The sequence below is a fragment of the Ambystoma mexicanum genome, chromosome 4q (assembly GCF_040938575.1).
Source record: "Ambystoma mexicanum isolate Mex_15411 chromosome 4q, UKY_AmexF1_1, whole genome shotgun sequence".
Taxonomy (NCBI): domain Eukaryota; kingdom Metazoa; phylum Chordata; class Amphibia; order Caudata; family Ambystomatidae; genus Ambystoma; species Ambystoma mexicanum.
Window position 1 is genome coordinate 231,237,102 of NC_090928.1, and position 15,048 is coordinate 231,252,149.

Sequence of the window (15,048 nt, forward strand, 5' to 3'; positions counted from 1 at the left end):
CTTCCCTGTATCTACTATGCCTCTGCTGTTGCCAATCAATGCAATTCCTCACTGTCATGGGCCAAAGTCCTCATGCGCCACATTTGCACAGCCCGGTATGGGCAGTGCCAGCGCAGTTCCCACAGCGGGGTTCCGCACCCCTGTATGGGGCATGGAGAGCGTCGTGGATGTCACCATGGAAACTCTGGGAGCCGCGTGGTTAGGTGTGTCAGACGCGCACCATCTGTTCGGCGCATCACTGCAGTGGCGGACCACGTAACACCTGCATCCTCATCGCAACACTTACACTGCTTCACGATCGGGCCATAAAAGAAGCGCTGACTCACGTGACCATGCTTCTGATTGTTGCAGGAATCCGGAGCTCCTCGTTGTGAATTTCTTGAATCTTTGATCTTGTTCCTTGGACCCTTATTACTGACCCTTTTTCTGCCCACGGATTCCGCATCTGCTCTTCCCTGTATCTACTATGCCTCTGCTGTTGCCAACCCTTTTGCCTGCTTATTGGATTGTCCTTGGTTCCGGTTCTGTTCTTAGTTTTGTCCGCATGTCTTTTTGACCCAGTACGTGTACCCAGAGTGGCTTCATTCTGATTCTGTTGGTGTTCTCTCCCGCCTGTGTACCGACTCAGACTGCTTACTGGATTGTTCTACTTTGCCCTGCCTCCTGACTCCGACTAAGAACTGCGCAGTCTACTCTGGTCTTCCCTCAGTGTCCAGCTCTTCCTTTCTTTTTCTGATCCGCTCTTAATCTCCCTCCAACATCACCTTCCCAGAACAGCACAGGGACTTGGGGACGCTCTGCTACCAACTAGTGTGCAGCACCAAGTGTATCCCACGTTCCGTTCGGGCCAGCTCCTCACTAACATTTCCTCTCCCTTGTCGTTTGCCCCTTTCTACAGAGACTTGGATTTGCATGGACTTCAGACCTCAGCACACGGTAAACATAACTGCACCTTTTTCTGTATGTCTGCTTTTTGATACTAGTACGCCATAGAGTATAGATTCATCAAGGTATTCTGATTGCCTTCTTTAGTGGTAGACCCCGTTGAGGATACCCGTGGGAACGCTTGTCACTCCGCTGGTTTTACGACTCCCTGGGTAATGCACTCTGCTCATCAGGTTGGTACTGGATATAGTAGCCGAAGACTGTTGTGTTGCCTTCCTTGTGTAGCATCTTAAATCACTTCCCTTTGTTCCCCAACAGCTTGGTGTACATCCAGGGTGGTCAGGTCACACAACCTTTCAAAGAATATATCCATCTGGCCTGGATACTTTACCATAGGGCAGTATGGTGTATTGTTGGGAAGGTTTCCCTCAGGGAGGGGGTCCTGGCTGTTGTGGGTTGGGGAAGCACTGGTCGGAGAGGGTTGTGACAGTCTTCCGTGGATCTCCAGTTCGTGAGTATACCTCTTCTGTGTCTCTTCGGAGTGTGTCAGCTAGATCCTGACACTTACCAATACATTAAAGTGAAATGTGGTATTTGCCACTGCAAGGTATGTGCATCGTGCCTGGCTTTTAAGAAGCAGGTTGTCCGGCAACGATTCAAACTATTCATAGGCTACATTGAGGTTACGAGCTGCGCTCTCCTCTTGTAGTCTAATTAGACTAAAATAATGCAATATTGAGGCTGACCGCTTTGCTCTCGTAAGGTTGAAATCCAATACCATAGTTGCTATTTTAACTTGTCTTACCTTCTCTTAAAAGTGCATGGTTTTAGTTTCTTGTGGAATTAATGTTTGTGGTTCATTGTATTTTATGCTAATTGAAAGCAACTTTATAAATTGTGATTGTGATGATCTGTGCTAAAGGATCAATCTGAATAAAGCATATTTGACATAAAGGAACAATAAATAAATACATCACAAATTCCCTTCATGAGATGTAACTGTTTCTAATTGAGGAGATGGATTTCAGCAAATCCACTGCTTGACCATGTGGTCAAAAATGTGCGTCTATGCTGTGAAGACCATGAAGCAGCAGCGGTCTTTCCCACCAAATACTTATGACACACTGCCCTGCGAACTAAAGTTTTCATGTTGAAAAAAGACTAATGGCAGAGGTATTATTTGTATTGCAAGTGTGATCCACAGCTCAAGAAAAAAGGAGGAGGGCCATGGGCAGACAAGTATTGCACCCAGTTCTTGATAATCAATAGCTTTAGATTTAAGAACTTACTTTACTGGATTATATATTTTAAAAAATGAATGGAAGATCTTAAAGAGCGTGCAACAAGGTGGAAGATTGGGATTTTCATTATTGTGGGACATCCCCTTTCAACATGGAAAGTGTGGAGTAGGGGTTGTGGGGGCGGCTACTACAAAAATATTGAGTATTTGGAAATGTGCTAATTGATGATATGCTTGTTGCAATACGATTAACAGATTTCTGAAGAGAGACGCTTCCTATCAAACGTATATATCTTTCATAACCCTGAATTGTTGGGAGCTTAGCTCAGGACCTGTGCCACAACATACCAATCTTCTTTCCATTACTGTTTTAAATTGAATATTCTGCCAACAAAGAGTGGAAATGTGACAGAATGATAGTCCTTCTGTTATGTGACCAATTTATGATGCACTTTCTCCTTAGAAGCAACCATCTACTACCTATGTGACAAACCTGATGGTATCCTTGCACCTACTCCTCTTGGATCCTCTTCTCAGGTGGCCAGGGTAAGGCCATCGCTTTTGGATCCTGACTCTGGGGGTGGAGATGCGAGGGAGGATAACCTGGATGGAGGGTACTTGGTGAGAGTAGGTCCAGAGGCGAGACATGGTATCCCCCATTTCCTTGTAATAATGAACCTCCCCCTGCCTTTATTGGCTGTAGTGAATCACTTCTCTTCATTCATACCACTATATTACTGTGACGAGGAAGAGGCTACCAGAAGTATTACACACTAAAATGTCATTTCATCACCCTGGTACTGAGACGAGGAAGAGGCCCGCAGACTGTTGAGGACCAGGCATGTACAGAGAGCTCTACTAACTATGGTTGGGCAATTGGGCTTGAGATTGCACACCTGTAACCTATTAAATGGTTGTAGGTGTATATATAGGGGAGAGTGCAGAAGGAGAGAGACCAGCAGGAGAGGAACCGGGCCGAACATTGCAGGCCTCAACAGAAAGAAACCCTGTGGAGACTGAGGCTGCCGAGGAGGGTCCTGTCGGGAAACCAGGACCCCAGCAAGCTCCCTGAAGAGACTGTGATGCCGAGGCCCAGGCGGGCCATGAGAGGGGCACAGTGGTGGGAGCCTCCCTGGTCGGGTGCTCGCAGTAGGAGCTGCAAGGCATGGTGGAAATCAGATTTCTATGAGCAACCAGCAGCATCCGAGTAAAGTGAGTGGAGCTGCTGGCAGCCCGCAGAAAGAAGACGAGCGGGTCTTGCGACACGACGGAAAGGTGTATGCGGAGGGGAACATGAGGAAAGCAGCAACCCAGAGGAGTGAATGCAAGGAAACACTTGAACTGGGGCCCTCCTGGGGGCTTTTAGCAGGCAAAAGTAATTGACAAATGAAAAAACTGAGATGTGCAAGATACTGTTAACCGAAAGTGAAGGGCTATGGTGAACAAAACGAATAAGATGAACTGTGGGCAAAAGAATAATTAAGAAATATTGAATACTATACTAAAGGAAAGTTTTTAACAAACCTATGAAAGCTTTTGATAAAACTGAAAAGAAGACAAGTTTGTGCGAAGTACACGTACAATATATTGCAAGAAAAGAACAAATCTTATACAATGCAATGAAAAGCAAGTATTAAATATTGCTGAAGAGTGTGAAAGTAATGTAGTGAAGGCAAGAGAGCACCATGGAGTGAACTGTATGAAAGAAACCATTGTGGGCAAAGTCAAGAGACAGGCAAAAAGGAAAAACAGTGTGGCAAAGCCAAAAGGCTGACTAGGAAAAAGCCAAGTGAATGCGAACCAAATAACAGGAGTAGTTACAAAAGAAACTGTGTGGGCAAGAAAGTCTAGGGTTACCTGTTTTGTGACCTGTAATGGAAGGATCGTGTGGTCCGACAACTGCGCCTAGACTGCAGATACCCTATCCGAGAAAGCCAAGAAAACATACAGAGAGCAAATCTAAGTGTATGAAAGAGATGGCTGAAGTGAAGCAGAAGAAAGCAATCTGTATTAATTGTCAAGAAACCAGAAAAGTGTAAATTTGACCTGGAACTGGTTTTTGGATGTTAAGAGACCAACTATAAATTGGACAGCTGGAAAATCTGACGTATTGAGGAAGGGAAACCTAAGACCGTATCAACTTTGTTGCTGTCTTCAAAGGGAACCTCGAGGCATCTTTTTGGAACTGTGCTGTCTTCTTGGGGAAGAGAACCCTGAGACCATGTGGAACTGTTTTGAACTTGGGCTAGGGGAGCTGGAAAGTAAGCTCAGAGCTGGAAGATGGTCAGAACTTTATTTGGAACAATATTTGTTTTGATTCCGACATCCCTACACATTGTTTGGCATTAGTTGTGAGGGCAAGCATACGTTTTGGACACAGTCTTTTTTAAGTTGAACTCACAGACTCAGACTTTTCTTCGTTTCTTTAGGTAGGGAAATCCCACCTTAGCATAGGGCAAGTTAAGCCTTCAACCATCCTGACATTTAAGTAAATAAAACTACTTTTGTTTTAACTTTGAATCTGTTGTCTGTGTCTTGCTTAATGATGCCTTCACACCTGGTATGGACTTGCAGTATATCTCATGGATGGTAAATTTATGTCTAAATTCCTACCCTCCCCCCAAAATGGCAATAACTTGTGGCACAAAATTGAATTTCCTGAATTTTTCCCCTCTGACCTTCGACTCAAGATTTGTAAAGCTACAAAAGCATTTCAGGTTATATATTGGTCTAACAGCATGACATCTGTTATCGTATACCACTTTGATACATCCATCAACAAATCAAATTGCAGCCGAACAGTCAAAAATTGTATTGCAGTAGAACATATGCAAACAATGTATACCATAATGTGGAAATGTATGAAAACATGAAAATGAATTCCATTATCGAAGGAAAGTACCTGTGTAGATCTGTCTTGTTATCAAACCAATCAGACAGCATCCGAAATGTAAATAGGGGAAAACGCTGGTGAAGAACATGAAAGGCTACATTCTCAAAGGTATAGTTGGTAAGAGCAACCTAAATAAAGATAACCAAGCATTAGTTTACAGTTTTAACAATGCAAAGTTGAGTAAACAAATATTCAGACACAATCATGAAAGCAAACCACTTACTGCAAATGTTGCTTATAACTAAACACACATTGGGCATGTCATGCCTGCTGCAGAATATTTAACTGCAGTGCCACAAACACTTCAGAAAGATAAAGATGCCATTAAAAGAAAATCATTAGAGAGAAGGCATCATAATAGCCATCAAGACAAGCAGGGCGTGGGCCTGACCAGCAAAACAGCCTTACAGAACCCAGTAATGCACATGGAAGCCTCGGTGCTTTGAATATCGAGAAGGAATGTAGAGTGACGTTCTAAATCAGACTGATATGCAGACTGCACACAGAAGATATACCTTTGTCACATTACATGTTTACAATACAACTGTTTAAGCTGCATTTATAATTAAAGTTACTCACCGTAATGACTAGCGTACTCAGCATGGGGACAGTACCGGAACCTTTGGCAGCAAATCATTGAGCTTCCCCTTCAAATTTAGTCCAATGCACTGGAGCGCGGCCATCAGCGTGGAAACACCACTTCAGCACCTCACCTCAGTCCCCTTTTTAACACATTGGACGCTTTAATACCTGGCTATACTGAATACTTTAGCCCCTGGCATAGAAACAGGGGAAGGTGGGTGGGACCTATGGAGGAAAGGGGACTAAGAACCTCTAGTCACTACAGTTGAGTAGCTTTAATTACTCATACGTCCCGTCCCCTTTCCTCCATCCTTGTGGGTGATTCAACCGAACAAGACCATAGGCCGAACTCTGCATCTCACCTGGAACTGGTATCCAGGGACTAGTGCTTACAGAACACTGAGTGGCCTAAGTAGCCGCCGTGCTGGTGGCATCCCAAGATGTCTCGGGAGGATCGCTCAGGGGCAACGTGCTCGCCTTGGAAGCAAGACGTCACACAGCACCACAGGTTCGATCCCCAAGTCCGCTCTTAGAAACCTCTGGGTATTAAGCGCATTATAAATAACCTATTATATCAGGAAGCATGTCTCTGAAACATTACAGCTGTGGCTTTAGCTCTGACCGCATGGGCATGAATCCCCTCAGAAATCAGATTGCCCAGGGCTGTATACACCTCTGAAATGGCCTGGACTATCCACCACGCAATAGAAGCTTTGGGAGCTGGGAGACATGCCCCCAAACATGATGAACGATGCCTCAGACTTTCTGAAAGATTTTTTGAGAGAGAGGTAGACATAGCGGACTCCCTAGCGGTCCAAGGAATGCAAAGCCTTTTCAGCATCAGACTGAGAGTTCAGGAAGAACACCGGCAGACAGATTTCCTGATTGAAATTGAATGGGGTCACCACCTAGTACAAGGAATCAGGAGGAGTGCGCATGATGACCTTGTAACTGTGAAACGTAGTGAAGGTTTAGCATCGTCTGTCAACCGTTGGCAGGAGTGCACCACCCCCTCGGGCGAGCTGGCCCTAACCAGCTATACATCCAGATCAGGGTATAGGTGATTGCCCTTCAGGCAGAGGAGACCAGCCACCAAATGTGACGGTCCTTCAGGCGGAGACGACCAGTCACCAAATTCATCAGCTTTGTGAAAACACGAGGAGCCGAATTGAGGCCAAAAGGCAGCACCTTGTACTGGAAGTGGTACGACAATCATTAACCGCAAACATTTCTGATGCGGCTGGTAGATGGGGACATGCAGGTACACATCCTTGAGGTCTAGGGAACACATTCAGCCCTCTGCGCGTAGAGACTCTGCTATGTGCGCAGGAGTTATCCTCTTGATGCATTCGAGCGCAGTAAAGATAGGCTGAGAAATAACAGGTCCAGGACTACCCTTAGGCCAAGCTGGTTGTTCTTGGGTACCTCAAAAATCCTGGAGTAGAAACCAGAGCCCCAGTCTAAGGAACTGGTTCCACCCCTGCATCTCCAAAAGAGAAAGGATATCCCGTAAAAGAGCCAGGGACGCTCACTGCCGTAAGAGGAGTAGATGGTAGAGTAAAAGGAAGAGGAAGACTGAAGCCTGTGGAGACTATAGAAAGGAACCAAGTATTCTTGAAATAATGCTTCCAGCTGTCCTGGAAGAGAGCCAGCTGGCCCCCTAAAGGCGAGCTGTGTTCCCCAACCCTGATGTCACTGCTTCTTGGCTTTTAAGGCGGCAGTGGAGGAGGGGGAGCGGAAACAAAACATGCAACGTCCTCTGCTCCTTTCTCCTGTGGTCACTGGGCAACTTGTCAGGCCTCTGTGCACTGCGGTCCCGAAACCCCTTGAAGCCTGTGAAAGCGCAGAGTTTGAATTCGGCCCTGCCATGAGACTGAGGGAAGGACTTCTGCCCTGGCTTAGTCAGGATGGCCAAGGACTTGGCGGTTTGTGTGGCGATCTTCTTGTCAACTCGTCATCAGTGGACGAATGAAGACGGTCCGAGCCCGCGAAAGGAAGATCCAGGCTCCGCTCTTGTACGTCTGACGGAAACCTAGTTGGCATGCATCCATGCAGCCCATCTCATCTCGACCCCCAGGCACAGTTCTCTACTGGTTGTGTCGATGTGGGAGACCAAAGACACCATGAGGTACTGTGCAATCACCGGCGTCCACCAGGCCGACCTTGAAGGCGGCTTGCCTCTCCAGAGGGAGATCTGGCAGATACTCCCCGAGGTCTGAGCACAGCCTCTGGTTTGCAGCGACTAGTAGGGTGTCGGCATTCACCTGATGCAGATGCAGCCCTGAGATGACGTAGCACCATTTGCCAAAAGACTCGAGGACCTCCTTGGACAGGCAACTGGAGGTGGCTCCTGTGGAGGAAGACGACGAAGACTATGGTTTAGAATACTGCGAGGCCGTAGCCACCACCGAAGAGTGAGGCTGGGGGCGGGAGGCCAGGAGGCATGGATCCCCATCCAGCATCCTGAACCTGCGGTCTAATTTCTTCTTAATCTGTGAATTGGCCCTGGGCTTCTCCGAAAGCTTTCACGCCACCAGCAGGACATCCTTTTGGAGTGGGAATGCCTGAACGGCTTCTGGTGCGCTTGCCCAACACCTTTGCAAGCACTCCCAATTCCTGGGGGGGGCTCCTCTGGCTGGGAGACCCCCAATAACTCTACAAGACCGTGTCATGAAAGGCCATTACAAATACCAAGGGTTTGTTGTCTGCGCGTCATCGTCATCATCGTTCCCCCGCCCCCCCCCCTTTTTTTTCTGGACAGAGTGGAGTCCGGGCCCTGGGACACAGGTGCCGGCGGGGTCGCCCCCCTGATAAGGACCCGAAGACAGATTAAAAGGCTGAGGTGGAGGCGGCAGTGGTACAGGAGGAGGAGGGGCCTGGACCGGAGGAGGGACAGGCAAAGCCACCACTAGCACCAGAGGAACTGGTGGAGGGCCCAGAGGTGGAGGCCTGGGAGGTACAATTTAGGGGATCATTTCCTTCACTATATCCTTGAAGAGCCCTGTCATCTGCGGGAACCATGAGGAGGAAGAAGCGCTCGAAGAAGTGGTCCTCGCAAGCTGCCGGATCCCAAGGGGGCCGGCCCTCAGCGGCACTGGGCCTTTGTTCCTGATCGAAGCGCTGAGGAGCCTGTAATGGGTAGATGTACCCCTGTGAAGACCAACCGCCTGTACCATTAAGTCCATTGCCACTTCCCGAGGGACTGGGACTTTCTTGGATAGCCTACTCAATGGGTGAGGGATCAGGTAGGCCCTGATACGAATCCAAGATGGCCGCTGGTCTAGCTGGCTCAGACACTTTATCTGCCATCTTGGGGCCTTTTGCCATGCCCTGGGTGTGAGGACGCGAAGGCCTTGTGCCACGTGCAGGTTGAGACATGGGAGGACACGCCTTGGTCCCTGAACCTGAAGCAGAAGCGTTGACCTCAGAGACAGCTCTGGTAAGACTGGAGCCCTCAGCCTGCTGGCCAGTAGTCAAAAAATCACCCTGACTCACCACCTCTGAGGTGGCTCTAGTAGGCTGTGTGCCATCAGCAACAGTGCTTGTAGTCGTGTTGGATTGGGCTAAGGACTGACTCTTGGATGTAGAACCAGACAACCCCTTGCTCCCTTTGGGCCCAAAGAGGATGACGAACCTGATCGCCCCTACGTTGACCACCCGGTAGAGTTGAGCCTCGGGTCTGGCCACGGATCACCTGGTAGACCCCCCTCCCCCCCGGGCTCCTCAGCTTGTGAGCCGGTAGCCTTAGCGGCCTTATGTCTTCCAGAACCAGAATCCAAGGTACCCTTGCACGTGGAAACCCCTGGGAAGGAGTCTCCGCGCTGAGAAGCCGTAATAAACAAAGTACGTACCTTGTACTGCCATGGGGTCCTGGAAACAAACTCTTTCAGAACACCTGGAGGTGAAGCGTGGAAGATCTCCCTCCAACGTGAGCACTGCAAGCCGCGCATGCGTCCCAGCGGTGGTCGGGCCCCAGGCACTCAAGACAGAGTGCATGGGCGCCCGAAGCCGGGAACGAGCAGTCGCAGGACTCACATCTCTCGTGAATCCTCCTGCAGCAGACATGCACCGGGGCAACGAGGCACCGAAGGGAGGTGAAGAGTGAAAAATAAAACAACGGGGAGCAAACAAAGTTAAAGTTTCTTCACCTAGCTGCCAGGTCCGACAAGGTCCGTGCGGAAAAAGGGACAGAGGTGAGGCGCCAGAGAGCAGGGCCTTGAGGGGCGTACCCATGCCCAAGGCTGCGTGCTGGACTAAATTTAAAGGGGAAGCTCAATTTGTCGCTGCCAAAGCTCCCGGTACTGTCCCCATGCTGGGTGACGCCCCACAAGGATGAAGGAAAGGGGACAGGACATACGAGTATGACTCTTGCTAGGCCCACCCAACAGACCATTGGCTTTGGCGGTATGAATATTTCATTTCTGATGCTTGTTAATCTGCTTAGAATTACATTCTGTGCATATAGTCCGACAACCAGTGGTAACCGCGTAGTATTGCATCTCGTCTTTCGAGAATCGAAAGGGGACGTTGACATGGGCATGCCTGTAACACCATCCCTAACGAGACGTGTAATGTACCCAAAATCCCTCACGCGTCGAGGTCCCTCAGATTGTTTTTTTCCACCCAGCTTTCTGGTCGCCCTAATGCGGAGCTCTTCATAAAACATTGCATTATTGTTATATTTCTCGACCTTCGGTCGTTTATTCTCATCGTCACTCCCTTCGACGGCTGATTCCTGTGCCACCGCCGAAGACTGCGGACGACGGAATTGCAACGGCTGTTGATCCGGTCAGCGCTGCAGACCACGTGGCTGGGTCCTCTGGCCGGTCTGTACAGTAGGGAGAGTGAGGTCAGGGTGGTTATATTCTTTTCAAGAATGCCTTTTGTTTTCCCCTCTCTTTGTTCCCTTGGGTTTATCGTCGCTATCACGATCCTGCGCTATGGACATGACTCCATTTACATTTGGTCCTTCCTGTAAGGCAAAATATCTGTGGAAAGACGAGCACCGTCAGTGCAATAATTGTCTTCCCCTCGACCACAACGAGGCGTCATGTGCGGCTGTAAACTCCTACGGCCTAAGAAGGAGCGCCGTTTAAAGCAGTGGGCGGCCTACGGTATGTTGCATAACGAAAGTAATTCCCCGCCGCCACAGCCGCCGAATGTGACAAAGGGATTAGCGATGACCAAGACTCCACTTTGGAAGCCATTGACTTTACCGCGGAGAGTTCTCGATCCGCAGAATCGGTCCTCAGCCCTGATAGGCACGACGTGAGTCCTGCTATGGGGACTATAGATCCCGGCGACAGGGAAGCACCCGATTCCCACACTAAGCACACAACCCAGGGTTCTGCTTCGGCAGTCCAATCGAAGCGCTCCAAAGCGCCAACGGGCACGTCGGATACTTCGGCGGTGCCCGCTGATCTTTGTGATCGGCAGCCCTCCCCGCGACAGCTGCATGTATCCGGGCAGTTCAAAAGTAAGGGCGCTAGCACCAAATCCCACGCGGCTTCAGAAGAAGAAAGCTCTGACCCCGCTTAAGGCCCCTTAAGGCCCCAGTGGCGCCGAAATCCACAGCGCAGCCACCGGCTCAAACATCACACCTCCCTGTAACCCCGAGCATCAGCAATAGTATCGCTTTGGTGGTTAAACAAAAGGAACAGTCAAAACAGATGTCAAAACAGAAAGAACGGCCTAAAGACGTGTCTAGAGACACGTCACAACACCCTGAGCCTTGAAAAGAGTACTCAGAGCCCTTTGTCTTTATCCAAGACTTTAGAAGGAAAATCTCGACGTTCTGGAGAGGAAAATCGTCAAGAAGATACCTTTCCTCCGCTGGACTCCTCTGGGTCATCCTCATGGAGAAGTTTGAGGGGTGCATGAACAGACTGGAGAAGTTTGTTGAATTCTCAGAGAGGTTTGCTCCCAAGAGGCCTTGTGAGGAGCTTCCTTATACGCCTATGGCTACGTTTCATAGGACCTTTGAGGATCCTCATGAAGAGAATGTTTATGACCTTACTGATGACGAGGTGCCTATCAATACCTACATACAAGATGATCCCGTTGGAGACCCTACAGATGATCCTGCTGATCCCATGGATAATTGGGAAGACAGCCCTCCGGTTGATAATCAACCTTGGACGTACCCTACTCCTACCCCAGACATTGACGCTGTGTGTATTGATTCCCCTCCTACCACTCCAGTCCGTCAAGCCTCACCTGTGGATGATCAGATGGTGTTTAACGCCATCTTAATGAAGGTGGCAGAACATTTCAAATCGCCACACAGGAGGCTGTGCAGGATTCATATTTTGTAGAGGACATACTGAAGGAAAAGCCTCCTGCCAGTCAGGCCATTCCCTTACGGAACTCTATCAAGAGACGTCTGGCGCCTTCATTGTTAACACCAGCCCAGACCAGGGCAGTTAATCCCAGGGTAAAGAAGTTGTATCGCCCTTCTCCTACCGACTCATTTAACATTAAAGGGCATGTAACTCCAGATTCCCTGGTAGTTACGACTATTAGAAAGAGGGCATGTGTCCCCCTGTCTACAGGTGAGGCACCACCTAAAAAAAAGAAGGCAAAAAGTTGTAGGCACTGGGAAAAAGGGTTTCGACTGCTGCTGCATTCTCCACCCGAATAGCCAACACCACCACTCTGTTGGCTAGCTACTCAGATGTACAGTGGAACCTGCTGCAAGAGGCCCTTCAAGAGGTCCCTGAACCAATGCGGGCTAAACTGCTCGCGATTGTATCGGAAGGCGAGCAAGTCAACCACACCATTCTTAGGAACTCTTTGGACGCTGCTAGTAAACAGCAGGAAGGACCTTGGCCCAGGGTACACTACTAAAACGGCACGCCTGCTAGAGAAACTCTGGTTTTAAGCCTGAATTCCAAGCAGCCTTAATAAACAAGCCGGTTGAGGAGGCCAACTTTTTCGGAAAGGCCGTGGACGAAGCACTTGAGACAGCTAAGAAGGAACACGAGACTCAAGACTTTAAACCAGATTACCCAAAGGCCTTCACAACAGAGAGGGAGCGGCTCTCGTTCCTTTTGTGGGCAATCTCGCTCCCCTCAAAACCATTATAATTCAGGAAACAACTGGTCTTCAGGATAAGGATCCAACACCACCACCACGTATCCACCTAGAGGACAATGCCTTGAAAAGGGTAGAGGCCGGAATTCCACCTCCAGACACTCCCCGGCCTCAGGTCAGAAATGACCCTCAGATCCGGGTCCCTTCCCATGCCTCCCCGATCGGGGGACATTTAACATCATTCCTTCATGCATGGGAGAGGATAACAGACCAGTGGGTGCTCAAGACCGTCGGCCATGGGTACTGCATATAATTTTGCCGACCACCTCAATTCAGACGGCCAAAATCAAGACGCCTAATGCTGAAACACCTACGCATCCTGCTGCAAAAGGTTGAGATACTGCAGGAAAAGGGTGCCATAGAAGTCGTCCTTCAACAGGTAAACAAGGGTTTTATTCACTTTACTTCCTTGTACCCAAAAAGGATCTCACCATGTGCCCTGTGCTAGACTTGCGCCCAGCGAACAAATTTGTCAAACCTCAAAAGTTTCATATGGTCACGTTGCAGGAGGTAATCCCTCTGCTGAAACAGGGGGATTACATGGTAACACTGGATATGAAAGATGCATACTTTCATATTTCAATGTTGCCGGCACACAGAAAATACCTAAGGCTCATGATGGAGGACAAGCACAATCAGTTCAAAGTACTACCCTTCGGCATTGCCTCGGCGCGAAGGGTGTTTATGAAGGTACTGGCAGTGGCAGCAGTGCACCTGCGCAGAGAATCCGTTCCGGTTTACCCTTACCTCGACGACTGGCTCATAACAGCGGATTCCTACGGAACATGCCTGTTGAACACTCAAAAGACGATAGACCTCTTATTCAGCCTGGGATTCTCCCTCAACGAGAAGAAATCTAGCCTAGACCCCAGTCAAGTCAAACAGTTCCTAGGGGCTCTAATTCAAACAGAAGACGGCCTTGTCTTCCCCTCCAACGATCCCACAATATGTAGCCGATCGAGAGGTGACGGTACGCAAAACCATGCGACTGTTGGGAATGATGGCGTCCTGCATTTACTTAGTTCCTCAGGTGCGTCTGCACATGCGTCCTGAGCAAGAGTAGCTCAACAGCCAGTGGTGTCAGGCCAGCGGACAAAGGAAGATCTGGTGATTGTCTCATCAGCCCTCGTTCTCTCTCTGCAGTGGTGGTCGAGGGAAAACCTCTTGAAGGGGAAGGCCTTCACCACCCACAGTAGAAGCTACTCTCACGGCAGACGCATCTCTCTCAGGGTTGGGGCTCACCTGCTTCAGCAGAAGGCGCACGGCGGGTGGTCCTGATTCTCACAGACAGCACCACAGCCATGTACTATTTGAACAGACAAGGGGGCACACACTCTCCAGGGCTATCCAAGCTGTCCCAGAACATTTGGAAATGGGCTCTCAAACACAGGATGTTCCTGTTGACTCAACACGTTCCAGGGGAACTCAATCTGCTAGCGGACGTGCTCAGCAGAGACCTCCCACTGCCCATAGAGTACGAATGGCGACTACACTAAGACATTGTCTCAAATGTTTTTGCACAATGGGGTTTCATAGAGATCGACTTGTTTGCAACTCTGGAGAACGCTCCATGCCAAGATTACGCCTCCAGGTACACCCAGAACTGATCCAAGGGGAACGGTCTCTGGATAACGTGGTCAGGGAAATTTGTTTACGCTCAACACCTTCCCCACCTCCCCGGCCCCCGACTCCCCATCTCAACTAGATTGTGCTCAAGATGCACTAGGAACCAGTCACCATGATATTGGTGGTCCCCATGTCAGCCCGTCAACCCTGGTTCTCTCATCTGATGGAGATGTCCCTAACTCCTCCAATGAAACTGCCTTGCCTGTACAACATCTTATCTCAGGACAAGGGGGAGAGACTTCACCCATGCCCGCAAACCCTGAATTCAGCAGCTTGGCTCCTCAGGTCCTCAGAGATGCATGGACATACTTAGGGAGGCGAGGAAACTTAACACTCAATACTGCTACTCCAGTAAATGGAAGTGCTTTGTTATCTGGTGCAATTCAAAGGGCGTCAATCCTATTGACTGGTGGTCTACTCACATTGTATATTGTACCCGAGTCACCTACTAGACTCAGGCCTGGTTTTTAATTCTCTGAAAGTTCACTTAGCTGCTCTCTCAGCCTACACTACGTCACAACAAAAGGTGTTGTGGTGGAAAATACCAGTTATTAAGGCTTTCACGGAAGGGGTTAAAAGGATTCATCCACCCATTTGTAACCCGGCTCCCGGATAGGACCTAAATGTGTATTAACTAGACTTCTGGGGTCTCCTTTTAAGCCTATGCATAAGGCAAGTCTCAAAGATTTTACCTATAAAACAGCCTTCCTAGTGGCTATCACTTCTATAA

At 49.0% G+C, this 15,048-nt stretch overlaps 1 protein-coding gene across 1 annotated transcript in view; it reads right to left on the bottom strand.

The window, feature by feature from the left end:
* Window positions 1–15,048, bottom strand: part of REV3L (REV3 like, DNA directed polymerase zeta catalytic subunit) — a 1,615,620-nt gene that overhangs the window by 268,036 nt on the left and 1,332,536 nt on the right. Inside the window, exon 21 of the mRNA XM_069607775.1 lies at window positions 5,028–5,146. Within this exon, the coding sequence (XP_069463876.1) occupies window positions 5,028–5,146 (119 nt within the window). The remainder of the gene's footprint in view (window positions 1–5,027; window positions 5,147–15,048) is intronic.